Source organism: Alligator sinensis, unplaced genomic scaffold, assembly GCF_000455745.1.
Source record: "Alligator sinensis unplaced genomic scaffold, ASM45574v1 scaffold907_1, whole genome shotgun sequence".
Taxonomy (NCBI): Eukaryota; Metazoa; Chordata; order Crocodylia; family Alligatoridae; genus Alligator; species Alligator sinensis.
The window spans coordinates 2,749,886-2,776,636 of NW_005841925.1; the positions used below are offsets into that span (position 1 = coordinate 2,749,886).

General features: G+C 45.4%; 1 protein-coding gene across 1 annotated transcript in view; it reads left to right on the forward strand.

Annotated features, from left to right (window-relative positions):
• The window catches only part of LRRC56 (leucine rich repeat containing 56), a 130,260-nt gene that overhangs the window by 38,949 nt on the left and 64,560 nt on the right, over positions 1-26,751 (forward strand). Inside the window, exons 5-6 of the mRNA XM_025198538.1 lie at positions 1,909-1,996; positions 13,587-13,647. Of these exons, the coding sequence (XP_025054323.1) occupies positions 1,909-1,996; positions 13,587-13,647 (149 nt within the window). The remainder of the gene's footprint in view (positions 1-1,908; positions 1,997-13,586; positions 13,648-26,751) is intronic.

Sequence of the window (26,751 nt, forward strand, 5' to 3'; positions counted from 1 at the left end):
CCGACCCATCCACCACGACTCTCTGGGTGCGAACCTCCACCAATTCGCCACCCACCGGACTGTGTAGTCATCCAAGTCACAGCCTCTTAACTTGTTCACCAGTATGGGGTGGGATACCGTATCGAAGGCCTTCCTGAAGTCTAAGTATACGACATCCACCCCTCCTCCTGTGTCCAGGCGTTTCGTAACCTGGTCATAAAAAGAGACTAGATTGGTCAGGCACGATCTGCCTGCCACGAACCCGTGCTGGTTTCCCCTCAGCATAATTTATCCTGCCAGGCTCTCGCATATGTGAGCCTTAATAATTTTTTCAAAGACTTTGCCAAGGATGGAGGTGAGACTGACTGGCCTATAGTTGCCTGGGTCCTCCTTCCTCCCCTTCTTGAAAATGGAGACCACATTGGCCCTTTTCCAGTCCTCCGGGACTTGGCCCGTGCGCCACGAGCGTTCAGATATTCCTGCCAGTGGCTCTGCAATGATGTCGGCCAGTGCCTTCAGCACCCTCGGATGGAGTTCATCCGGGCCTGCCGACTTAAAGGCATCCAGTTCTTCCAAGTGACTCTGACTCTTCCAAGTGACTCAGCCAAGATTAACCTGGACAAAGGGCAGTTATTACACTGGTCAGTGCCAGCAAGGTTTAAACCAACCTGTAATAGTGTAAAACCAAATTAAAAAAATATGGATGCATTGATTGCTGTGGATTCTGGTTATTATGGGACTGATCCAGCAAGGGGTTGTTGAGTATCTCTTGGGCCTCTGCAACATGTTAGACATAAGATGTAATTAACAAGTTAATTGTGTGTTAAATTGTGATCCGGTTACACATTCAATCAATTAATGGCATGATAAAGCAAGGAATAAGCCACAAAGTTATTCCACAAAAAATGTATAACAACTTTGTGGCTGGTTCCTATTGTGCCACTAATTGAATGTATGGCCAGGTGCGCCCTTGAGCCTGGGAATCTGCAGCTGATGGGAAGCACCATGTGCCTCTGTGGCTGGGAGCCCCGTCAGCTGTAGGCTTCTATCCTCATACACCTCCATGACTGGGAGCCTGGGTCAGGTGACCCCTGCATTGGGAATAAGGTGTGATAGGGTTTGATTCCTGGTCCCACAATCACGCGTGCGTGGCAGGAAACATTATTGTGTGGATTGCACATAAGATCCCATTGCGCCTTTACCTGAATGTCTGGCAGGGACCTTGCAAAACATGGAATGCATTCACTACCTACTATTTAGCACTTTATGGAATTAGGCCTTACAGCCAAGATTTTCAAAAAAAATGTTGGTACTTTCATTTCTGGATGCCCAAATTAACACCTTGATAAAGGTGCCCATTTTTCATAGGGTGGCTTCTCAGCACTTTCTGAAAAAATCAGACCTCTGTGAGCCATCTTGACCTCAAAACACTAGTCTCATTTTCCATTCTTGGCCTAAAAGGATCAATAAATAACATGAGTATAATGCAGCATAGCCTACTTTATTCAGTCTTGTTACATGCATCTTCTTGGTTACAGTATGCATTAAGGGTAAATTTCACTCCTGTGCACAGGTCTACCTCAGGGCATATGCTGCACTGTAGACATCAAAATAATGTTTATGTTAAGTTTAATTTGTACATCAATTTTGTGCTGAGTTACAGCACGGGGTGTGTTTCACTCTGAGTGAAAGCTTCTTTGTCTCTAATCAACGCAGATGTTATATGCAGTCACGAGTGATTTGAAGCTACTGGAAGAAATTAGTTTAGAATATACAGCCTTATTTTAATGTTGTATTTATAGGCAGCCATTGGGATCTAGAGAACCATGCTGAGTAAGTTCTGGGTAGAGGCATTTCCACACCTTTCTGCTGACCTGTCACTTGCCTTATTGCCTGCTCATGCACATCTATCTCTGCTTATCTTTACAGAAAGCACTGACAGGGGTGGATGATCTGCGACAAGTGAAGGCCCTAGAGATGCGTGTAGACACAAGAGAGAACAGCTTGGGAAACTTTGGTGAGAAAACACTTTGTCTTTTACTACCTCTTAACTTTTCATTTATCATTTCTTAGAGGAGAAGCACTCTGAACATTAGGAATGGAAGCTGAGAAAAAGATGATGGAAACAGTCTTGCTAGAGATTGTCTTAAAGGACAAACATCTGGGTGATTAATTAGCACTCTTCCTCCATGCTTTTTCCTGTGAAGAGACAAGTAGACCCATGAATATTCTATGCAAATGGAATGAGCGATGCCAGTCCAGTTTAATTTCCATTCAGTTCCTATGGCTTTTAGTAAGACAGTAAGTTTTCATTGAGCTTTTCCGCTTCTTGTTTTACTGGCACCTTATGTCTGCATTTACTCTGCTAGGATGAATAACACTGCATTTGAAGGAAAACAAATAAGAGAATTCCAGTCTAGCTTAATTGCCACTTTTTCTGGATCATATTCAGAGGAAATGTGAGCCAACTTCCAAATCCCAAGGTGTAGCAAGCAGTATTCAATTCCCATGGACTTTAAATTAGCATTTGTACAATACCTCAGTCCATTAAAGCTGTTTTATGCTACTCCAGTTGCACAAAGCAGCCTAAATTCTGTTTAAGTGCCCAGTGGAGGATTTCATTTGTGAATAGGAAACCTCTGGTGGGATGGAGCCATCCTTTTGGGCTCTTCTGTATCTGGGAATAAGAGTGCAGGCTGGATGCTTTTCAGGCCACATGCAGTGGAGTGAAAGATGATGCAGTCCTGAAGCTGCTCTGCTTTATTGCCAAGATGGTGACTTAGAACCTCCTTCACCTTCCTATCTATGGTCTTAGCCAGATTAAAGAATGTGGTCCCTTATTCTTCAGTTAGTCTGTGGAAACAAATGCACCAGAAAGGATTTCCTCTTGTACAGTAGCACAATCAGTTATAGTCACTGGCGAATCAAGGGACCAAAGCATATCTGCCACTTCACTGCTGTACAGATTGGAGGATCCCATGTTACCTTGGCCTGGTTTCACTTCTTCATAATCAGTCAGTATTTGTATCTGATACTTACTGGGTGCATCTTCACATGCATTTGATCTGGGCTCAGTTTACTCGGGTGTAAACTTCTGTGGAATAAATGCTCCTGGGCAGGCATCTGCACATACAGGGACTAAGGAGCAGATTTGCTTCTCTTAGCACCAAACTCCCTGCAGCCCTGCAATGGACCCCTGCCACCACTGTGAGGAGCGCCAGGCTCCGGCTGCAGCTGCCAACAGCCCTCTTCAAAAGCCAACCCCACTCATAGTGGATGGGTTGGTATCGACCTGGAAGGGTGTGGGCAGTGGGGTCCCGCAGGGCTCGGTCCTTGGACCGATACTCTTCAATATCTTCATCAGCGACTTGGACGAGGGAGTGAAGCGTACTCTGTCCAAGTTTGCAGATGACACAAAACTGTGGGGAGAAGTGGACACACCGGAGGGCAGGGAACAACTACAAGCAGACCTGGACAGGTTGGACATATGGGCGCAAAACAACAGAATGCAATTCAACAAGGAGAAATGCAAAGTGCTGCACCTAGGGAGGAAGAATGTCCAGCACACCTACAGCCTAGGGAATGACCTGCTGGGTGGAACGGAAGTGGAAAGGGATCTTGGAGTCCTAGTGGACTCCAAGATGAACATGAGTCGGCAGTGTGACGAAGCCATCAGAAAAGCTAATGGCACTTTATCATGCATCAGCAGATGCATGACAAACAGATCCAAGGAGGTGATACTTCTCCTCTATCGGGCGCTGGTCAGACTGCAGTTGGAATACTGTGTGCAGTTTTGGGTGCCACACTTCAAGAGGGATGTGGATAACCTGGAGAGAGTCCAGAGAAGGGCCACTCGTATGGTTAAGGGCTTGCAGGCCAAGCCCTATGAGGAGAGACTAGGGCACCTGGACCTCTTCAGCCTCCGCAAGAGAAGGTTGAGAGGCGACCTTGTGGCTGCCTATAAGTTCATCACGGGGGCACAGAAGGGAATTGGTGAGTATTTATTCACCAAGGCGGCCAAGGTCTGGAACGGGCTCCCAAGGGAGGTGGTGCTCTCCCCTACCCTGGGGGTCTTCAAGAGGAGGTTAGATAACCATCTAGCTGGGGTCATCTAGACCCAGCACTTTTTCCTGCCTATGCAGGGGGTCGGACTCGATGATCTATTGAGGTCCCTTCCAACCCTAGCATCTATGAATCTATGAATCTATGAATCACTGCTCTTTGGTCAGCTACTTCCCTGTTCAGGAGCAGCATACCCAGCACAGGGGCAGCATGTGGCAGCTTTCTCCTTGCCTACTCTGCCTCCCCATGCAATGGCTGCTCCAGCACCTGCCCCTGGCTGCGACAACCAGTGCCCTGGTGTCCTGCTGGCTGCTGTGCTGGCCCTGCCATACCAACCACTGCCTGGCTTATGGCTGTCTCGCCCCACCCAGTTCCCCACCCCCCTCCTCCCACAGCAACTACTTGCCTGGGCACAGTGTGGTTCCAGGGCTGCTGCCATGCAGCAGCTGCTGCCAGGGATGGCATTGTGGGGCTTCTGGATGCCACTGCTGGAGCTGCTGGGGCCCTCCTGGACCTCCAGCCCCACCACCTCTGGGCCCACCAGGCCAGTGAGGACTGGTGGTGGTACATCGTCCAGGACACCTGGGATGAAGAGCAGTGGCTGGAGGCCTTCCACCTGAGGGCCACCTTCTGGGACCTTGTGGAGCAGCTCCAGCCATACCTGGAGCGACAGGACACCGGCATGTGGCTACCCCTCCCCATGCATACCCAGCTGGCTCTCACCCTGTTCAAGCTGGCCATGCCTGCCAGGCTGTGGTATGTTGGCCACCTGTTTGGTGTGGGCAAGGCCACCACTGGGGAGGCTATCTTGGAGGTGTGTGGTGCCCTCTAGAACGTGCTGGGAGACACCGTGCTCTGCATGCATAACACCCTGGTGGTGGTGGTAGGTTTCCATGACCTGGGATTTCCCCCGTGCATCGGGGCCCTGGACAGGACCCACATCCGCATCACCTGCTCACCCCACGGAGATTGCCTCTATTACAGCTGGAGGGGTTTTCACTCTGTGGTACTCCAGGCCATCGAGGACCACCCTGGGGCCTTCATGAAATTGCATGCAGGCTGGGTGGGCAGTGCCTACAATGCCTGCGTGTTTTGGAACTCTGGCTTGCCGGGCCAGCCGCTTTGCAGGGCACTGGACCTTCAGTAGGCACCATGGCCATCCCACCCCTCCTCTTCAGGGACTCCACCTACCTGCTTCTGCCTTAACCCATGCAGCCTTACACTGGCCACCTGGACCCCCACCCCTCCCGGCCCACTTTAATGCTGCTTGGGCCAGACCTGCACCCTGGTGGATTACACCTTGGGCTGCCTCAAGGGACACTGGCTCTTCCTCAGTGCCTGCCTCTCATTCACCAAGGAGAACCTCCCCTGGGCCATCATTGCAGCCTGCATACTGCATAGCATCTGTGAAGCCTGGTTGGAGCTATTCTGGGAGGCCTGGGTGGCAGAGAATGCCTGCAAGCAAGAGCACCACCTGCGGTGGCAGTGACAGAAGCGGGCCCTCCCACCAAGGCTTTAGATGAGCCGCACACCCTCCAGCGGGGGTCAGAGCACCAGGTGCAAGAGGCCCTGGCTAACCACCTCCTTCAGCACTCCTCAATCTAGCCCATCTGCACCGTCGCTCACGGGCCCTCCTCCCCCTGCCCATCCCAACACCATGCTCACTGCAGGCACATCAGAAGAACAAGTTTTTATTCCTCTCACATCAAAGACAGCCTCTTTTCCCTCTCCCCTCCCTCCTCAACAGAGCCCCTCCACCACCTAACCCACTCACCAACAATAAAAAACCTTCCCTGTGAAAACTATTTACAATATCCTTTGTGGGTCATCACAGGGTGGGGGTCCATGGGGTAGGGCGCCTGGGGGGCAGAGCCGGGGGGCAGGCAGCCAGCATGCCAGCCTCTGGCTATTACCCTGCAGGTGCAGAAGCCATGGGGCAATGGTGACTGATGCTCCCCTGGTGCAGGTGGTTCTCTTCTGGCAGACGGTGGCCAGGGCCAGCAGGGCCAGCATGCGGTCCTGGCCCCCTTGCAGGCAGCTCCAGCTCCTTGCCCTTGTAGAGCTGGGGTGAGTGGTGGGGCTGGGTGGCAGTGGACCCAGGGCAGGGTCTGGGACAGGGGCTCCTGGCTGCTGGAGACAGTGCAGGACCTTCTCTCAGACTGCTGCTGGACAGCCGGTGACTGCCAGGAGGCAGGTGGGGCTAGGGTTGAGGGCTAGGCAGCAATCGGCATGAATGTGAGCTCCAGGGCCAGAACAGTGTCCAGCACCTGATGGTTGTCGTCTGTGGCCTGCACTGCCTGGGCCACAATGGCATTCTCCTTCTGCAGAAGGTCCAGCCACTTATGCTTCAGCGCCAGGAGCTGTTCCCGGAATCCCCGGTTTTCCCAGTCCTGCACATCCTTGCAGGCGATGTCCTCCACCCACCAGGCCCGTGAGTCCTCCAGCTGATCCTCTGACACTGCCACCAACATTCTGATTCTCATTATTGCCAATAACAGCTCTTCCACCCTGCTTCAGCACTGTAGCTATGGTAACATGGTATTTTCTTGCTCTCTGTACTTAGAATCCAACTCTAGGCACTTGATAGCAGGATATTTTTAGTTAAGCAATGCATTTTCCTGCACAGTCCACTGAAGTCTGGGCATGGACCTTTAGTACACCACGGCCAGCCTTTGTAAGTAGGTCTTTTCTTTTGGCACAGATTTATTGTGAGTAGTGAAAGAAGTAAGATGGAGGGACAATTTTCTTGATTTGTCCAGCCACTTCAAATTTTTCTCTTTCGGTTCACAGGTCTTTTCACAATATGCAACTGATAATTTAATGTATAATTACATCCCTTTTCTTCACAGTTCAGATTGTACTCAGGCTGATCTCCACAAGAAGCTACTAGTTCACAAGAAAACCTGTGTATGATTCCTATGTGTGCTTTTCAGTTCCAAAGCCAAGCTTCCATTCCACTCCAGCTCTATCCCAACTATACAGCTGGCCCAATAAAAGATATCACCCTAAGAAATCCTTGCCTTTCACATAATTTCTGGACCATCACAGCTACATCACTCTTACACTACAACTTCCATTCCCATGTCGTTTTACATGAGAAATAAGATAGTTAAAAGACATTTATCCTCCATTTTTTTTACCAAAGTGAGATTTTTTTCCCAACCTGTAGCTCCTAACAGTGCCTGTTTCAGTCTTTGCTTTGCTGTTGACTATTCTTCACAAAGATGATTGGTCAGGTCTTGGGGGCATCTGTTAAAATGGGATCACCATGGCAGAGACCTCTTTTTCTTTCTCCTGCGTCCCTCTCAGCTCATGGTTCTGTTTTCCTCCAAGTACTGAAATAACTTTGTTACTCTCCATTTCCCTCAGATAGGCTTCAGAGTACAGTGCGCTGCCCCTGACTCCATTCAGTTCATGTCTGATCATTTCTACCAAGAGCTGGCCTTTAGGGAGTACAAAAGCTCAAAACTGCATGGTGTCACTGGTTCGGAGACCTACAAAACATCAAGGCTTAATCTGAGCTTTTATTTTTCAAAAGTTTGTGTAAAAATACACAAAAAAGTGACACCAGATGGCTAGAGTAAAAAGTTGGCCTGGGGATTGTCACTAATTGTCATTGGTTATTCATAATCTTACTTCACCTGACAGCTCCTCAAGGCTGGATATGGGACCAAGGTTTGTGTAGGCATCTCAGGAAAAGTTGCCTTTTTGGAGAGGGCAGTACCTGAAGTTTTCTAGTGAAGGTGCCAAACTCATTGCAAACCCTCTCTAAGTCAGTGTCTGCAACTGAAACAGTCCTTTACTGAGCAGTTATTGGGTCAAAGATTTCTGCAGTTTAAACCCACCTCTGATACTGACTTTCTCTCTGGCTGTCAAGTCACTTAGCCATTCTGCCATACCTTCCCTACTTGCATAACACAAGTAACACCCCTACCATCAAGAAATTATTCATTGCTATGATTATTTGAGGATACTAAAGTATTGTTATTATTTTAAATTTTAAATAGGTGTTTATATACTATAGTGAGATGAGTCATAGAAACCCCTGGATTAGTGCTTCCCAATTTTTTTCTCAGCATGACCCCATTTATGACCCCATTACTCCATTTGGGGAAATGGAGGACTTTAAAGAGTCATCCTGTTGACCTTTCGCCATACTGGCACGCAAGCCTTACCCCTAGTTATAGGGTCATAGTGAAGAGGAGTGTCTGTGTGCAAACCCATTTTAAAGCAGACTCTTGTAAAAAGTTTTGTGACATGCACTGTTTTAAAACAATAATGGGCTTTATGGTGGCACATGAACATTGAGCCCTATTGTGGTATAAAGTAATTACTGAACTATCCAGTGATTGATCTTCTACGTGCCTTATCCTTATAGTGTAGCAGACAAATGCTTGAACCTTCCTGGCAAACTTTGTTTCCAGGTTCATGGCACTTGGACTTATTTGTGCCCTCTCCTTTCACTGAATGTAGAGTGCAATTTATAGCAAAGCAGACAAACTATTTCAATTCTATTAATTTGTCCCTTCAGTTTTGATTGCTGACAGATCTGGAGTTGTATTCTTGACCAACCTATATAGAAATCCCTGTTGAAAGTAATGGTGGATACATTCATTTAAGGTACTATGTTGCTTTCCTATTCCTAAGTGATTTTAATAGCTAAGAATCAAGTTACCCACAGTGCTGTGCACCCTTATTTATTCAATTAGTGCCTCATGGCAGCCCCTCTAACTTGATTATGTGTCTCTGAGACTGCTGCTTTTGTTGGGTGAAGCCACAGCTCTTTGATACTAGTGAACTGTAGGAAGCTCTTTTGCAGGCTGGCAGAAAAGACTGTCAAAGAAAGGCTCTGTTAAGAGACAAAAATAGGCACAAATAATTTGCCACATAAGGTGCTGAGATCCATCTCCCTCCCTCCTATTCCATTTACTGATTATTTTTAGGATCAAAAGCCTAAGTGCCATTATCAGCTGTTTGCGTGGCAACCATGGACATGTGGAATATCTGGGGTACATCTCTACTTTGACAGAAAGGTGTGATTGCAATCTGTGATGCCCATGCTAGCTTTATCCTAGCTAGCTCAGGCAACAGTCCCAGTGAAAACACAATGATGTGGCCTTTTGCATGGGCTGTACAAACTTTCTGGGAACCTCAAGTACTTACCTGGGCAGTAAGCTCATGCCGAAGCCCGTGCCATTGCATTTTCACTGAGACTGTCCCTGAGCTGAATCAGTCTAGCTTGGGCACTTTAGATACTGCAATTATATCTACAATGCATTGCAGAAAGTATCCATTAGGAACAGACATACAGGTCAAATTTAGAATATGCATGGAAATCATCACCCCTCCTGGTAAGTGGCTGTATAAAGAGTCAAAGTAATCACTAAGTGTACAATATATTAAAGATTAATGGTCATTTTGACATTGGTACCTACTTCAGACTTTTTCTGTAGAGTAGCAGGACAGTTAAAAGAGCTCCAAATGCAGCTATGGTATTTATTTCCTTCTGTGTTTAATACAAGGGATTAAAGAATGACACATGCAAAATTCAGTGAGGCCACAGAAATTTGCTAATTGAGGGACAAAGTTGCTGTAGACAGATAGAAAAGAACTTTTTTTTCACATGATCGTTTTGTATCTCAGGATCAACAAAACACATAGGTTGACTAATACTGAAGCAATCTATTGTCACTCATTCCTTTTGTGTATGCCTGATATCATACCAGGTTCTTGGATTTTAGAGGCTTGTTAGTATAAGTGAAGAACAGCTTGAACAGGGTTGCCTGAAGAAAACTATAATGTAAACAGCAAGTAGTACTGTATTCGTACAGAAGTTCATCTCTTTATGTTTTTAGAATACAACAAAGCCAGCATCTTGCTTGTTTTCTCCTTGTTCCGAGTCAATCATGCAAATATTACCGAGTGTATGAGGACAATTAAAAATTAAAAAAAGGAAAAGAAAAGCAACACCTACAGTTCTGCTTTACCTGTGATGTGCAGCCCTGGAAATAATAGGAAATACATTTTTATTCAGCAAGGGGATAAAGAGTCTACAAAGTGCATATTCTGGGTCTGAACATAAAAGAAATAGTGAGTTACCTGCAGTGGAAGGTTCATCTTTATAGCTTGTCTCTCCTTGGAAGAGTCTGGCTATGGATCATGCTGAAGAATTGTGAAAATCTATGAATCAACTACAAAATAATATGGGCACATCATTGATTATAGGGTTAAAAGGGTGTTGATGGTCTACCTAATGCATTGATTTCTTCCTGCTCCTCCATTTAATTTTTGTTTCATTGGAATAGTGCAGCTGAGTGGTTTGACACTACTGCATTTTTGCTGATCTCTGCTTTCAAAACCACATAAAAGAATATTTAATGAGAGAATCTTAAATAGGACAATTATAGAAAAGATAAGATTGCTCACCTCTACACGCTACCTGTAAGCATATTTCTACATTGTGTTTTTTTTCTTCAATCTAGTCTATGTAGCATGAGAATAATTTGGGAGTGATATATTGTTAATATTTTTAGAGCCAGAGAGTTTGCTAAACTGAGCAATAAATTCAAACTCATCTTTGTACACAGGAAAATGTGCCCCTGGGATTAAAATCAAATTTATAATTGTACATTGCACTTTACAAAGAGTTTCTCAAAATGAAGATAGCAAAGTCAGGGTTTTTTTAACTGCAGTTTTCTAGCCGTATATCTTATTTAAGGAGTTGGGATATTTAAAATAAGTGGAGTCAAGGAGTTTCTAGCACCAACAATGCAACTATATATTGACCTTAAAACTTCAAGAGGGAACATGTGGTATTGGAGAAATGTGAGTTGTTTTATTTTAGTTCACTAAACAACCCAGTAGAGTTGAACAGTCTAGAAGTTACCAGAGAGAGCTTGTGCCAAAGCACAGCATAATTTCTGAGACGGGGGATTGGGTTACAGGAAATAACTAAATAACTCACTGCTAAAATAATCCCCTTGGCCCGTCATTCCGGCTGTGTCACCTCCACTACCTCTTTGAATCCCTTTCACAGTTCCCCCAGGGCCAGATTAATGCATAGGCAAACTAGGCACATGCCTTGGGCCCGAAGTGAAGAAGGGGCCCAGTTGTGTTTATTTACATATTATAATTATTGAATGAAAAAAAGGAATATAAATATACAGTATTAAATACCAGACCATGAGTTTGTTTACCTGGGGCCCACTAAAGGGTTAATCTGGCCCTGGGTTCCCCTTCTCTATTTGTTTTCTCACACCAGCCCTTTCTGCATTTAGTAGACTGTCCTTTGGAGTGAATCAAGAAGGCCGCCACTTTCCCCTTCTTCAGGATTTAATTTGAGTATTTAGTGTTCTTAATATTTCTAGTTCTGCTATAATGCTGCAGAGAAATGAGTCAAACATCCTTATTAACTTCCTGTCATATTAAAACATTTGGGGCTTTGTTACACTGTACCCTAGGCATTTAACCTACTAGAAAGGATGGCATTAATTAGGTACTGACAGTAGTTTAACTAGAGATAGGTGAGCGAGACACCAGCCCATGGCACTGAGTTAGAGGGGGGGCCACAATGGCAACCTTCGTGGAGCCCAAATCACCAACTCTGCTCTCTGGTGCTGGGCACCCCTATCCTGCATGACAAAGTTCCTAGTTGTGCCTCTGGGCACTGGGCTGGACTGAAAGATCAGTGTGTAGTTCTTGGCTCTACCCAAAAATACATTTGTGACCTTGGGCGAGTCATGTAACCTCTCTATGCCTCTACTCCCCATTTCAGAATGAGGAAACCAGAACTTCTTTCCCCTGATGACCCCTCTGTCTGCTTTGTTTATTTAGAGCATGGGCTGTCTTTTAGCTATGTCTCTGTTCAGTGTCTAGTAGGATTGGCCCTGATCTCAAATGGAGCCTAGAGTTCCACAATACTAGAAATGAGAGCCAAGGCATTTTCTGAGCCTCTGATTGTTTTGTTACTTCCTTCCTGCATAAGCCAATACAAACAAATGCAGAAGAGTATGTGGGTGATTATTGCTTTCCAGGAGCACTGGCCATAAAGTAACTCTTTGAATGAAAGGGAGTTTATTGATAGGCTGCAGAGCAATCTTTGAGACGGGGATCCCAAGAGCCTTTTGTCAAACTTATTTTATCAAATTGAAAGGAAGGCTAGAATGATTTCCTTTCCTTGGATACGGCTAAATCATCTTTGCCAGAGATGGCTTACCCCTAGGGCTCATAAAAATACTTCTCAAGATTGTAAATTTCTGTCCTTGCAGTGATCCTGATTGCATAAAACCAGTGGCGCGGCTCTTACAGCTTAGAGAAAACATACGGGCAGGAGAGTGAACGCCAGTGCTGCTGCAGGGTTATACTGGAGATTTCCAGCTGGCCAGGGATATTAAACTTCCCCAGTACAAAGAGAGAGGATGCAGCTGTGCCAGGTCTGCTGCCCAACTTCACCAGCCATGTGCCTGTTATGTAAGGAGACAATATGTTTCCCATGGTCCAGAGGACTGAACTGGAGTGCATTTTATGAAATACAGTCACAAAAATGTGACAGGAGGATGCACAGGGACAGCATTTTAAATTCTATTTCACCTGTAGTAATGGAAATAAGATACATTGAATTGAATTGCATAGTCCAAAAATAGTCAGCAATTAACAGAGTTGGGGGCAAAAATACACTTTGTGCCAATATCCTAAGAACTTCAAGGCTGGGAGGAGTTGGTTTCATGCTTTTGTTTCAGAATTGTCTCTAGAAATAAGCTAAAACAAACCCATGGTGAGGCAGAGGAGTAAAGAATATATAAGCATATAAAAATCTAGCATTACTCATAATTAGGAAATTTGAAAAGTCAAGCAGTAAAGAATGGAAAATGTGGAGAAAAGACATGGAAGTAAATAATGCCTAGTAAAACAAAGGTAGGATTTGGGGATCATGATAAATATGACATCAACACGATAACTTTGTGACAAGTAAGATAATACCTTTTGCTCACCAACTCAAGAATTAGAAGGTATGGAAAGGGGATTTCAATTCCTCAAATGAAGAGGAACTCAGCTATCAGGGCTGTACATACAAATTCCGTCACCACTTATTGTAATTTGGTCCAATAAAAGATATCACCCAAAAATCATTGCCTCTACAACACCATTTGTCACAGAATAGGAAAAAAGTGTAAGGTAAAAACAAGAGCAAACTCTGGAAATCACAGGCATTCTGAGCTCTTCTGAATTATTCTTTGTTAGTCAATAAAGATAAAGAATCTTATCAAACAACACACAAAAGTCACCAAGGAAGACTGTTCTTGTTTGTTCTTGCCTGGGAAGATGCCACGTGGCATTTTTCAGAACAGGTATTTCAGAGGTTGTAACTGTGAAGCCACTCATTAACTTTCTGAGAAGAGGTCAGACAGTCTAACACATTAATATGGCCAGGACAGATAAGAAATGCATCAGAAAAACGTGTGGAGCATTTAAGCTTGTGATATAGCCATGTCTTTCTTTTATTCTGCATCCGTTCTGTAAAATGATTCTTTATTCTGAACCCACAGGTGCCTATCTTCCTAGTCTGAGACAATTGAAATTGAACAACAGCTTGCTTGCGTCTGTGAGGTAAGAAAGAAACTATAATTGGAATAAACATAATGAACAACACCTGCTCATCTCTTTTCTTGATGGTAAAATGTTATTAGTGCTGCATTCATATTTTCTCTGAAAAACAGCCTAGAAAAGTATACAGGTATAATGTCCTATAACCAACACCCTTAGGGCCAGAACCTCATCTGTTATGAATCAACCTAACTCCAATGGTGCCCGTGGCATTACACCAATATATACCAGCTTTGAACCTGCACTGAAATCCTGACTTTGCTGGTTATTGGCTTCACTGGGGGCCAGGATTTTACCTTCAGTCTGTCATTAGGTGGCTTCTAAAGATGTGCTTTTTCAGGATGAACTGTTGTGTACCACTTTCTCTTTGTGAGTTCTGCCTCTTGAGTTTAGGAGTGCTTCTACTGTTGGATGTAATAGTTTGTAGCCCTTGGGCCAGACCTTCAGTCGGTATAAATCAGCATAACCCTACTGAAGTGAGTGAGTTACCTCTATGTATTGACACCAGCTGAGGATCAGTCAGATTACTGACCTCTGGCTTGCTGAGCTCCATTACTATATTACTGCTACATTCTCAGAGACGGCTGAAGTCAAGAGGTGAAAGGATATCTACTTGGTCAGGACACATCTCATTTCTTTGTGTTGTTGGTGTTCATATTAATCTTGGTAATTAATTAATTAATGTCAGGTTATCATCAGCAAATTGTTTATGTAAAAATGCAGTCCTGTTTAATAGATCTGCTCTTTCTTTATTAATAGTTGTATTGTTAATAGGGTCCAAACGTGTCTCCTGACATTAGTGACAAACATAAATGTTCTAAAAAGTCTCAGGAGAACAAAGACACTTCATAAGGGACTGCACTGGGTTCTTTAATGTTCTATGTATCATTTCATTACTTAACAAAGTTCTAGTTTGTATTATCAATGATGCTGGAGACCAAATGATCATAGCTCTGCTTTCAGATCCCTGACTGAACTTGTGGGAGTGGCCACTGGAAAAGAAATTCTTAATGGCAAGTTAAGTAGATCTGATCTGACGGTCATTAAGAGAATGGAAAATATGAGACCTCATGGTGTTACTTGTTTTGAATCAGTTTTCAACTACAAACTGCTCTTTGAATCATAAATTTCCTTTTAAAGAAGGACTCCAATTCAGTGGAATATCCTTAGACAACAGTACTTTAAAAATGTCACTTTCCATTTTCCTATCACATTTTGTTCTTAGTTTTCCCTGTTTTCCTTAACTAATGATTGCATGTGATATATATAGTTAAATCAGGGGCTTTCAACCTTTTTTAATAAGTGTACTCCCAGGGAGGTGTCAAGTGGCTGGATGCAGAGTGGGGTGGGGGTGCAGCGGAGTGGCGGCAGCAGAGCGTCTGCGCGGCCTTGCTCTTGCCCTGCTCCTGTGAGTTAGCAGCGCAGGGTAGCGACGCTCCGTCCCTGCCTGCCTCTGCATCCCCTCTGGGACCTTTCAAAGTACTGGTTGACAACCCCTGGTTTAAATAAAGGCATTTTTACCTGCCAGCCCTTCTCTACCTACTTCCATTGAAATGTTGAATTTACATTGCCACAATCATTTTAATACCAGCAAAAGCATAAGATCACAATATTGCTACAGAATGGCACAGGAGTAAAAAAAATATGTGGCAAGAGGGAATGACATTGTTCAAACCAGTTTTGACGATATCTACAGCAAATTTGTTTTTTAAATGTTTGAATTAAATGTGATCTTTTCCTCATTTGTTCTAGCCTGAAAATCATTTTCTTTAAAGGTTAAACTGACTATAGAGAATCCAAACATAAGGCATTTGATTCATCTTCTGAGATGCTGTATCAGCATCAGACTGACCATATTTACTTAATAGTTACTCTAAGAAACAAATCTAATGGGGAACCTTTATTTTTCTTCTTGGTTAAAGCTGAAAATAATTTTTCATTATAAATAGTATTATTACCTTGCTAATAATTTTGCCCGAAAACAACCAAAAAACAAACACCTGCTTGATATTCATATGCTCTGTGCAAGCTATGGGAAGGATCCTCAATAGAACATTCTGAATCCTCTGTGCAATTTCTTTCATAATTTCAGGGTCCCATACCAGGAGCTCAGGTGCACCCAGAGCACCATGGCCATCAGCAGCAGCAGGGCATAGTGGGTCAGGCACTGTACAACAGTTCCTGCACAAACAGTTCCTCATGCACCACCTGGAGCACACTTGAGGTGCAGTGATGGGCAGGGTAGGGCTGACCCCAGGGTGCCTCCTCTGAGAAGACCCCTGTGAGGAGGGTGGGAGCATGGGCAGCTCCTCACCCCAGTCGGCTGGGAGTCCTGTGTCCCCCAAGCCCAAGTGCCATGGACTGGGCAGCAGTGCAGCAGAGCAGTTGGCCTGCAGGAGATGTGGGGGAGTGGGGTTTGGAGCGTGGCACCAGGTGCTGCCAGGAGCCTGGCCTGTTCCAGCTTAGGTACAGGGTGGGGGAGGCAGGCTGCCAGCACCCAGCAGTCTCCCTGCCCCGGAGGAGCAAGCAGGGATGGGGGGCTTAGCCAGTGGCTGCCTGGGCCTGGGCCTGCCAGGCTGACTTACCATGGTCCCCGGCCACCTGTGCACACCTGACCCCCGATCTGAGGCCAGACAGTGTATGGCCCCTGGTACAGAGCATCTTGTCTCTGAAATGTTGTAAACTCTCACAAACAGCTTCTGTTTCATGGCTCTACAGTGCCTGCAGCTGCAGGTCCAAGAGAGGCAGCCTTTGGCAGCTAGGATGCTACTTCAGGGTCACTGCTGCCCACAGTTGTGGCCTTGCAGATGTGCCAGCTCCACCAGAGGAGAATCCTGGACAGGACCCTCCTCCTGGACCTCCTTGTCACAGCATTGGAGGACCAGCTGGGAAAAGCTTGGGCGTGGTGGGCGGGCAGAGAATGTGGCCCACCAGGACAGGTGGTGGGCAGAATACATGGTCTGCCAAGGCAGGTGGCAGATGGAGGACATGGCCCATCAGGACAGGTGGCAGGCAGAGGACATCACCCATAAGGAGGCACAGGACTGGGAAGACTGGGAGTTTTGGGTGCAGCTCCTGGCCCTGGAGCGCGAGCAGGTGGAGGCCCTGTGGGAACAGCATGCCATCCTGGCTTGGGTAGTGCAGGCCATGGACAATGACTGCCAGTTGCTGGACATCATTCTGACCCTGGTGGTCACCTTTGCCAGGGCCAGGCTCCCGACCCTAGCCCTGCCTGCCCTCCGGCAGCCACCCACTGCCCAGCAGCTGGCCTCCCCTTGGGCCTGGGAGGAGGTCCTGTGCTGCCTCCAGCAGACAGGAGCCCCTAGCCCAGTCCCTGGCCCAGGTCTGGTGTCATCCAGACTCCCTGCCTGGGACTAGCCCTGCTGCTTGCCCCAGCTGCACATGGGCATGGAGTCGGAGCTGTCTGAAGCAGGGCCAGGACTTCATGCCAGCTGTGCTGGGCCTGGACTCTACCTGCCTGAGGAGGAGCTGCCCACACCAGGGGGAGCACTAGCTGCCATTGCCCCTGGGTGAGCCCCACACCCACTGTACTTGCTGTGGTGTGCACACCTGCAGGGAAGCAGCCAGAGGCCAAGATGCTGGCTGCCTGTCCCAGGTCTTTCTCTGCCCCATAGTCATCCCCACCCCATGGCCCCCCACCCCAAGACAGCACACAAAGGACACTGAACAAACTTTTCATGGGGAAGATGCTTTATTGTTGGTGGGTGGGGTGGGTAGTGAAAGGGCTCTGTTTATTGAGGTGGGGAAGGAAGACTCTATTTGTTGGGAAGGGAGGGAGGAGGGGAGGTCTGTTTGATGTGAGGGAAATAAAAACTTGTTCTTGTGAGACATGTCTCCAGTGAGTGTGGTGCTGGGGATGGGCAGATGGATGCGGGGGGTCCATGGGTGGCAGTGCAGGTGGGCTAGAGCAAGGAGTGTTGGAAGAGGTGGTTTGCCAGCATCTCCCTGTACCTGGTGCCCTGCTGGTGGGTGCACAGCTCTCCTGGGGCCTTGGTCCAGCCCAGGCAGCAGTTGAAATGGGCCTGGCATGGGTTCAGGTGGCTGGTGTAGGGCCACGTGAATTAGGACAGGAGTGGGTAGGTGGGGTCCATGGGATGGCTATGGCTCCCAGCTGCAGCTCCAGCAGCCCTAGTGCAAAGTGCCCATTCTCTACCAGGGCTGGGAGGAATTCTGGAAGATACAGGTGTTGTGGGTACTGCATGCCCAGCTGGCACTCGTGCAGTGAAAGTCCCTCCGGCTGTAGTAGGGGTGGTCTCCATGGGGCAGGCAGGTGATGGGGATGTGGGTCCTATTTAGGGTTCTGATGCACTGGAGGAATCCCAGTGCATGGAACCACACCACCACCACCACCAGGGGGTTATGCACATGCAGCATGGTGTCCCCAAGCATGTCCTGGAGGGCACTGCATACCTCCAAGATGGCCTTCCCAGTGGTGGCCTTGTCCATAGCAAAAAGGTGCCACCACCACTGATGTACTGCAGGCTGGTGGGCATGGCCAGCTTGAGCAGGGCAGGGGCCAGGCAAGTGTTTGCAGGTAGGGACGGCTGCATGCCCGTGTGCTGCCATTCCATATTCCACATGACCTGGGCCACCTTCCGGGACCTCCAGGTGTGGCTGGAGCTGCTCCAGATCCTAGAAGGTGGCCCGTGTCATGCAGAACACCTCCAGCCACTGTTTATTGCCCCAGGTGGTCTGGGTGATGTGCAGCCACCAGTTCTGGCTGGCCCAGCAGGGTCTGGCCAGGTGGATAGGGTGGAGGCAGCTGGTGCATGGCAGTGGCCCTGGCACGACACATGGCGGACAGGCAGTCACTGCGCATGGGGGAGTCAGGAGGGGCAAGATGGCTGTGGCCCAGGCAGTGGTTGGCATGGCGGTCCAGCAGGATCAGTGCAGTGGCCAGCAGGAGTGCGGGGCGCTGGTCATTGCTGCCAGGGGCAGGGGCAGGGGTTGGAGCAGCCATAGCGCAAGGAGGCACAGGCATGGAGGAGAGCGCTGCTGTGTGCTGTCCCTGCGGTGCACATACTGCTCCTGGCTGGGAAAGTGGCTGACCAGAGAGCAGCAAGCAGGGCTGGCCTTTGAAGAGGGCTGCCAGCTGCTGGCAGCTGCAGCTGGAGTCTGGAGCTGCCCTCAGTGGTAGCCGGGGCCCATTGCAGGGCTCTGGGAAGTGGGAGTAGAATGACAGCAAATCTGCTTCTACTTCCCTGCAAATGTGTATGCTTGCCTGGCAATGTTTATCCATGAACTGGTGCTACAGCAAATGCACATGTAGATGCACCCAGTTTGGATGCAATGGTCTAGAAAGAGGATATGCTCACAGATGCTGCGCACATCATGGGCACGAGTGGTAGGCAAGATGGTAACTTTGTCCATAGCGATCAAAGATTGTAGTAGGGAGGAATGGGAGAAGAAGAATAAGTTTAGCCATCGTGGCATCAAATGACAGCTCAAAACTGCCCAAGAACACCCATGCATGTTCCTCTCCACTACTTCCCCTCTATTACTCTCCCACAGAGGTAAACTACTTTGGTTCTGCATTGGTCTTGACAAATCTGTGCTTCCTCTTACTTACCACCTCATTATTCCCTACAAATCTGGCTGTTTGTTAATATGCTCCAGTGTCTTTGTAGGTATCAGAGGAAATGTACACGTCCATAATGTATTTGGTCCTGTTTCCACTCCCCCCTCTCTTTTTTTTTTAAGATGGGCACTTCTTTTTGCCCTTTTCCAGTCTTCTAGGACCTCGCCTGACCTCCTTGAGTTGTCAAATAGCCAATGGCAACACAATTACTTGAGTCAATTCCTTGAGTACTCTGGTACAAATCTAATAAGGCCCTGCTAATTTGAAAACTTCCAGGTGACCTAAGTACCACAGTACTGATCCTGCCTTTCCTGCTAATTGTTACTAGTTTTTTGATGTGGAAGTAGATCTGTGAGGCATCAGTATAAATAGAGTACAGTAGCTGAGTTTGTGTTTGTGAATTAGATTAGCCAGTGATAAGGTATAGAGGGAGAAGAGAAGATGAGGGGGAAGTTTTGAGGAGGATCCACAAAATAACATTCTGCCAGCACAGGTAGGAAATCCTGGAGAAGACAGAGAGTCCAGCAGCCAAGGGAGGGCAAAACTTCAAAACTAAGAATACACATTTTTGACTTCAGGATCTATTTTTTTTTCCCTTATAGTGACTCAAAATTTTCTCAGCTGTGCAGATTTTGAGTCATCTCAGGAAAAATAAAAGTTAATAACATCTTCCTGAAGTGAAAAACATGACATTTCCTTCTTTTTGAAGTCTTGACCTGCCTTGGCTCCTGTGTTTGCTTTAATCTTTGCCTGTCATGTAGCCTCTTGCTATTGACTAGTTATGAAGAACTGGAGGGACAAATTATTTATTAAAAGGTATTAACTGGCTGAGGTTTGGTCACCCATTTACTGAATAAATTCATGAGGACAGTTGAGTTTCTAAGACATTAACGTAAATTAAGATTTCTCAGAAGACCAGTTTTAAAAGAGCAAGTTGAAAATATGGAATTTGACGTAAGGGAAGCTAGCTACCCTTCATAGATTGTGTTGGGTTTTCTGCTTGTGGAAAGAGCTAGATCAATCTTTTTTGGATAGCACCATTTCACACTTGTTGTGCACAGATGTTAATTACAAGATAGAAAGCAGTGGAGAATCAGGTTCATTGTCACTTTGGAGCTATTATGGTAGTTAAGACACAGAGGGCACATCTATGTGAGAAGTAACTGCGGAGCTGCCTAATTAGCTCCTCAGTAAAGTCTTCATGTCTACACGTATGGCCCTATTAGGTTGCAGTAAATTAATAAATACTACCATAGGTTAGTACTTGTATATACAAGTACTGTCCTGTGGTAGAGTTTTTTACTCCGCAGCAATGGCCGTGTGCGTGCTGACAGGGCTGGCTGGGGCATGAGGGTGCTTCAGTACAGGGGCTGTCTGCTGGCTATCCCTGCACTGAAGCACTTTCATGCCCCAGCCAGCCCCTCCACAGCACGTTGAGCTGGGTTAGAGCAGCTGACCCTCCAGGTCCCCTGCCAGCTGGGGCTGTTGTGACTTGGCTCAATGTGCTGCAGTCCTCAGCGCGCACATAAATGTGGCACCTGGGAGCAATAAACTCTGGTGCAATATATGCCAGAGTTTATTGCTTTGCATTAATTGCATGTGTAATGCACCCAGGCAGTTAAAATGAACTCTGTGCTTTGATGGAATACTCTACTGTGAGTCTGTCCTCATTTTGCTTTTGTTTATTTTTGTCTTCTGGGATTTTTTGTTGATTAGTGCGTTTACAGCTGGTCAAACAAGCATGACATTGAGAAAAATACTTTTATTTATTTTAGTTGTTTCTTGCCAGAAATATGTGGTTTTTAGTGGAACACCAAATAGTTTTTATAATATTTTGATGCAAAAAAACAGTGTTTCAAAATGAAAACCTTATATTTAATACTTAAATTATTAATATTAAATATTTAATATTTAAACCAGCTGCATTGGTACTGTATTCAGGGCCCAGTTCAAGGAAGCATTTATGTGCTTATGTGAATTGACGCTCTAGTGAGATTTTGCTGTTGTCTGGAAAAATCCAACTCCTGTCATGATAAGATTTAACAAATATTTCCTGTGATCTGACATCTTTCTGCTTGTCAAAACAGACAAGAGAGTTAGTTTTCAGCTGTGCAGTATTTCATGCAAACATAATTTATAACTGTTTTGGGGTGGATATTTTCTTTAATACTGTACGTGACACTTGCCAGGCACATGGGCACCAATGAAACCAACCCAACACCTCCTTTAAAAAATATGTCTCCTGTATGCCAATTAAATAAAATTACAGGGAGTAGGCAAAGGAGGGACCAGAACCTGGCAACTTTCCCAGACCAGAACTGTGCCAGCTCAAGACAGCAGCATCTTTCATACATTACTTCCGATCCATAGCAATCCGTCATTGATAAACCCGGAGTATTTAAGGACAGAGCCCGCACACAAGCACAATCTGTGTACTTGAACTTTATTTTTGGACATCTGTATTGTGTCAATTTAATACCCGTTAAAACAACATCCTAAATTAAGATGCTATCAAGGGAGCAGCTGTGAGTGCTGTAGTTAATGTCATAGAATATTTCCTATCCTAACCCTCTGTTTTCAGGCACTCCCAACTGTCCAGAAATTTCACTTTCTGAACTGGATTTTTCTATGCTTGGATGCTATCCCAAAGGTGATGTTTCTTTCTTTTTTAAAGCTTGAACAGAAAACAGTTGATATATATTTTACAATTGAGGGCAGCAGGAAAAATGCACTTTCTTCCTTCTAAGAATAATTCGCCTGAAATTTATATATAGCCACCAAGACAAAAAGATTGAGAATAGAAAGTTGAAAACCAGCAGCAAATTTATCAAATAAAAATTGTCCAATCTGTCTTTAACAACTTAGATTTAATTGGCACAAAAAACATTGGGTAAATATACAAAAATAGGAAAACAGGATGTTTCACATATCTCTAAAGTGTTGAAAAGAATGCCCAATCCTATATTGTGCTATATTCTACATTTTTAAAGGGATTGTAATAATGAATTAATTAAAAACAAGAAATAGTGTGTTTTGAACATCAAGACACTTATATTTAGGTTTGTAAACTGAGATATCTGTGTTTGAAAAATGTTTCCTTTAGTCTTATCTGCCTAAAGGTTGAGGTAAGTATGTGTGTTGTAAGGAAATAGAGGTGTGGATTGTATGTGTTTATATACTGGAATTTATCAGGAACTTGTGTATGTATTTCAGTACAAGGCTGATGCATTGGTTTGTTCACTGATCAGTGTTAATTTTGGCTTGATTGGTGATTTCCTGGAGGTTTTGGTGATTACATTGGTAGGGAATGCAGTTGGGCACCACTGGCCATAAGTCTGTGGTTTTTTTTGTGTGTAGGTTAGTTCATTAAGTTTGTTTTGCTTTGAGATATTTCATTCTGAAAGGCATAACTATAATATGCTGTTATTTATTTAGGATTACATGCTATCTAGGGGGACATTACATTCAGATTAGGAGTCAAAGATCTAAATTTTGGCAATTGAAATGTTTCCCCTATTAACCTCTGTAAAAAATGGAAACTGTTTTTGAGAATACAACGCATAACAAAAAGGAATTACTTTAGGTTCTTGTTAATTTGCTGCATTGCACTTATTTTATGAGGTCCTCTCTTAATGACCTCCATTCATCTCATATCAACCAAGAAACTAGATTTATGAACTGAAAATCGAAGAGGAAATATGGAACCTATTCTGAAGTGTAAGTTAAAAACTGTCTTTCACTTGTAATGGCATGTATTACATGTCTTCCTAATGATTCTAGTAAAAAGAACTCTATCTCAAAATGAATGAAATATAGATGACAAGCCAGGCCAGAAGAAATATGTTTTTATCTGATTGCTTTTATTTTAATTTCAGTAATGAATAAAGAGGTCTGTGTCTTTTCGTAAGGCATCTTTTTTATGAAATGTAGAGTCAAGGATATTGGTTCCATAAATATATAGTATGAGGAGCAGTTTACCAGACTGAAGTATCTGCTTTGGTAGCTACTGCCTGGGCATGCCTGTATGTACTATTAATGCGACACGATAAACTCTGGTACAGTTTGCCCTGGAGTTTATTGCTCCTGGGCACTGCGTTTGCATGTGCACCCAGGACCACAGCACATTGAGCCAGAGCAGCACAGCCCCGGCTGGCAGGGAGCCCAGGGGTCAGCCTGCCAGCATGGGACTGCTCTGATCTGGCTCAGTGTGCTGCAGAGAGACTGGCTGGGGCAGGAGGGTGTTACAGTGCAGGGCTAGCAGGTAGGCAGCTCCTCACTGTAGTATCCTTGTGCCCCAGACAGCCCCAATCAGTGTCTACATGTGCATTGAGGCACACTAAATAACACCACCATAGGACTGTACTTGTATGGAGCAGTACTATCCCATGGTGGTATTTATTAGTTTATTGAAGCCTAATAGGGTCACACATTTAGACGCTGGTACTTTACTGCAGAGCTAATTAGTCAACTCCACAGTAAATGTCTCGTGTAGATGTGCCCCCTGTTGCCTCCCATTCAGCTGTTGGCAACAGCGCTAGACTAGTCCAAACCTCACTACAGTGACTGCTCGTAATCAGAAGAGTTATTGCTGACAGTGAAGGGGCTGAGATGAACTTGCTGCATGGGTATAGTTTAATGGAGACAGAAAAGGCACACAGAGAGAGTGCAGGAATGGAGTGAGTAGATGGACTAAAATAGAGGGAATGCAGGACTGTAATCCAAATACAGACATGAGTAAAATGCATACGTGCCACAGTCTGCATTGTGCTCAACTTTGGTACTGTGCTTGTTCCACTGTGAAAAGAGCACAGGTGAACTAGATATAAGGAGAACTGATGCTGTGAGGTCCAGTAAAAAATTGGGCAGGGGGATAAGGAATAGGAAGGGAGTAGGGCAGATAGCAATCCTTTACCAAAGACTCAACCTGCAAGATGATGAACACTTGGCAGTATTTCCGATGTTCACACTTTTATCACGAGTCTAGTAGTATTGGGTGTTTCTTTTATAACTCTAACTGCTGGAGGTTAATTTATAGATTAATTTAAAAGATTAATACACTGGCTCTTAAAATCATTTTTTGAAGTTCCTAGTTTTTCTGGTTTTGGAGAAAAGACCAAAAGTGTGATCTGAGTGACATCAGTGAGTGTTTTGCCAGAGACTTCTGTGGATCAGGGTTTTTTTTTTCCAGACTCATGATCACGTTCAATTAATGCGATGTGATAAACCCTGGAGCAGTTCGCTCTGGAGAAAACTGCTGCTGGGTGCAGCATCTATACTAGTGCCCAAAGCTGTAATGGAGCAGGTCCTGGCTGGTAGGGGGCACAGAGGGTCAGCCCCAGGTTCCAAGTGGTGGCATCAGGTGGTAGAGGGGCTGGCAGGAGCCAGGGGTCTGGCCCCTGGCTGGCTGGGCTGACCTGGCATTATTTGCACCTGGTGGTCACCATCTACACGTGCCTTTAAGCACACTTTATGACTCCAGTTAAGATAGTACAGTACTGTCTCTGATGGTACTATCTTATGGCAGACCTAATTAATTTACTGTGTCCTAATACTGGTACGTGTGTAGACTGTGACGCTTTATTGCAGACCTAATTAGTGTACTCCACAGTCAAGTGCATGTATAGATGCACCCAGAAAGTGGGAACCAAAATGGCATTACTTACTATAAAAGGTTGTATTTTTTAGCCAATCCCCCAGCTTTTTCAAGCCTGATTCATGATTTTTGACCAATTACTGTAGGCAAAGCTGCCCTCTGGCCCCCATCAAGCAAGTCATTTGAGTGTGAGCTTACTCTTACACTGCCCTGAAGAGTCCTGTTGACTTCTGTGGGACTGCTCAAAGGCTTTAAATTAAGCACGTGTATAAATGCTTTGCTGGTCTGTGACAGATTGCTCAGCGCCTTGCAAACTTAAATTTTCCAGCCTTGTTACTGGAAGTCTGAAGTACCATGTCAATCTGTATTCCTCTGAGTGCTATATTGCAGGAGGTTGTGCCACATAAAGTATACCATATCTTCTCACATACAGCATACTCCCAAATAAAATATGCACCTTGTTGTTTGAAAAGCAGAATGAAGAGGGGGAAAAAAATCTTTCTTGAAAAAACTGGTAAATAACAGCCGTGCAGCACTGCAGCATTATTTTCCCTATGGCAGAGATGGCAGAGGCAGAAACAGCTACTGCTGTATTTCCTTGCTTATAATGATCACCCTAATTTCTAGCACCTGAATTTGAGGGGGAAGGGTATGCATTAAATGTAAAAAAACTATGGTATTCTGAAGTATCAGCTTTTGAAACCATTTCCCTCAGTGTCCTTAGCTTTCTGTCAACTTTGGCATATGTCTTTCCCTTCCATTATTCTTCTCTCATTTTTCATCTTTCTGTTTCTTCTACCGCTCCCTGGGATACAGTGTACTCACTTACAGGCATTTGGATAAGTGCATAACTGCATAACATAATGACTATCCCAATGTTTTGTCCTTTGCCTACATTGTAACAACCCTCTATTAGCTGAATATTAGTTGAGTGCATAAACTGCTGGGGGTGTGTAGGCAGACAAGGTTCCTTGGGTGAATTTGATGTCTTTTATTAGACCAACCCAAATGGTTGGAGAATAGTTATTAAGCAAGCTTTTGGGTTTAAAAACCCTTCGTCAGGCTAAGGAAGCTGCAGCTGTTGGTGTGTGCTCTTCCTGGATGGAATTAAAAGTAAACAAGCCAGGGGCTGGCCTGGGGAGTCAGTTGCCAGGCCGATTATAATGTATCAAAAATCCAATGTCTATGTTTAGTCCCTGATCTCTAGTATCCAGCTGGTTGATGAAATGGAGCTCATAGGCTCGTCTCTGGGAAGTGTTGTGTAAGTTTCCCTTGAGGATCAGGACTGAGAGATTGGAGAGAGAGTGGCCCTCCTGTGAGAAATGTGCCCCCACCGGTAATTGAGTGTTTCTGTCTTGGATGGATTTCCAGCGTACGTTCATTCTGGTGTGCAGTTGTTGTTTGGTCTCTCCTACATATCTTCCTGGTGCATTGGATGAGGTATACTACATTCCTGGAGGTGCAGCTGTAAGATCCTGGGATGCTGATGGCTCTGTTGTGGGGTGTAGTAATAGTGGGGGTGGTGGAGATATGTTGGCAGGTTTTGCATTTCTTATCCTGGCACGGTCTGGATCCTTTTGGTGTGTTCTGGGGTTGAGGAAGTTTGCTTCTGGTGATGAGGTTGGTGAGGTTCGGTGCTTGTCTGAAGGCTAGGATGGGTGGCTCTGGGTATATCTTTTTAAGTATAGGGTCTCTTTCTAATATGGGTTGCAATTTTTTGAGGATTTTCTGTACAGGTTCAAGGGATGGGTGATACGTCATAACCAGCGGTGTGCGATTTGTGGGTGTTTTTCTTCTGTACTGCAGCAGTTCTTCACGTGGTATCCAAGTGGTTCTTTCAAACGTGCAATCTACCGCTCTGGAGGAGTGTCCTTGCTGGGTGAAAGCCTTTTTAAGATTGGTGAGGTGGCAATCC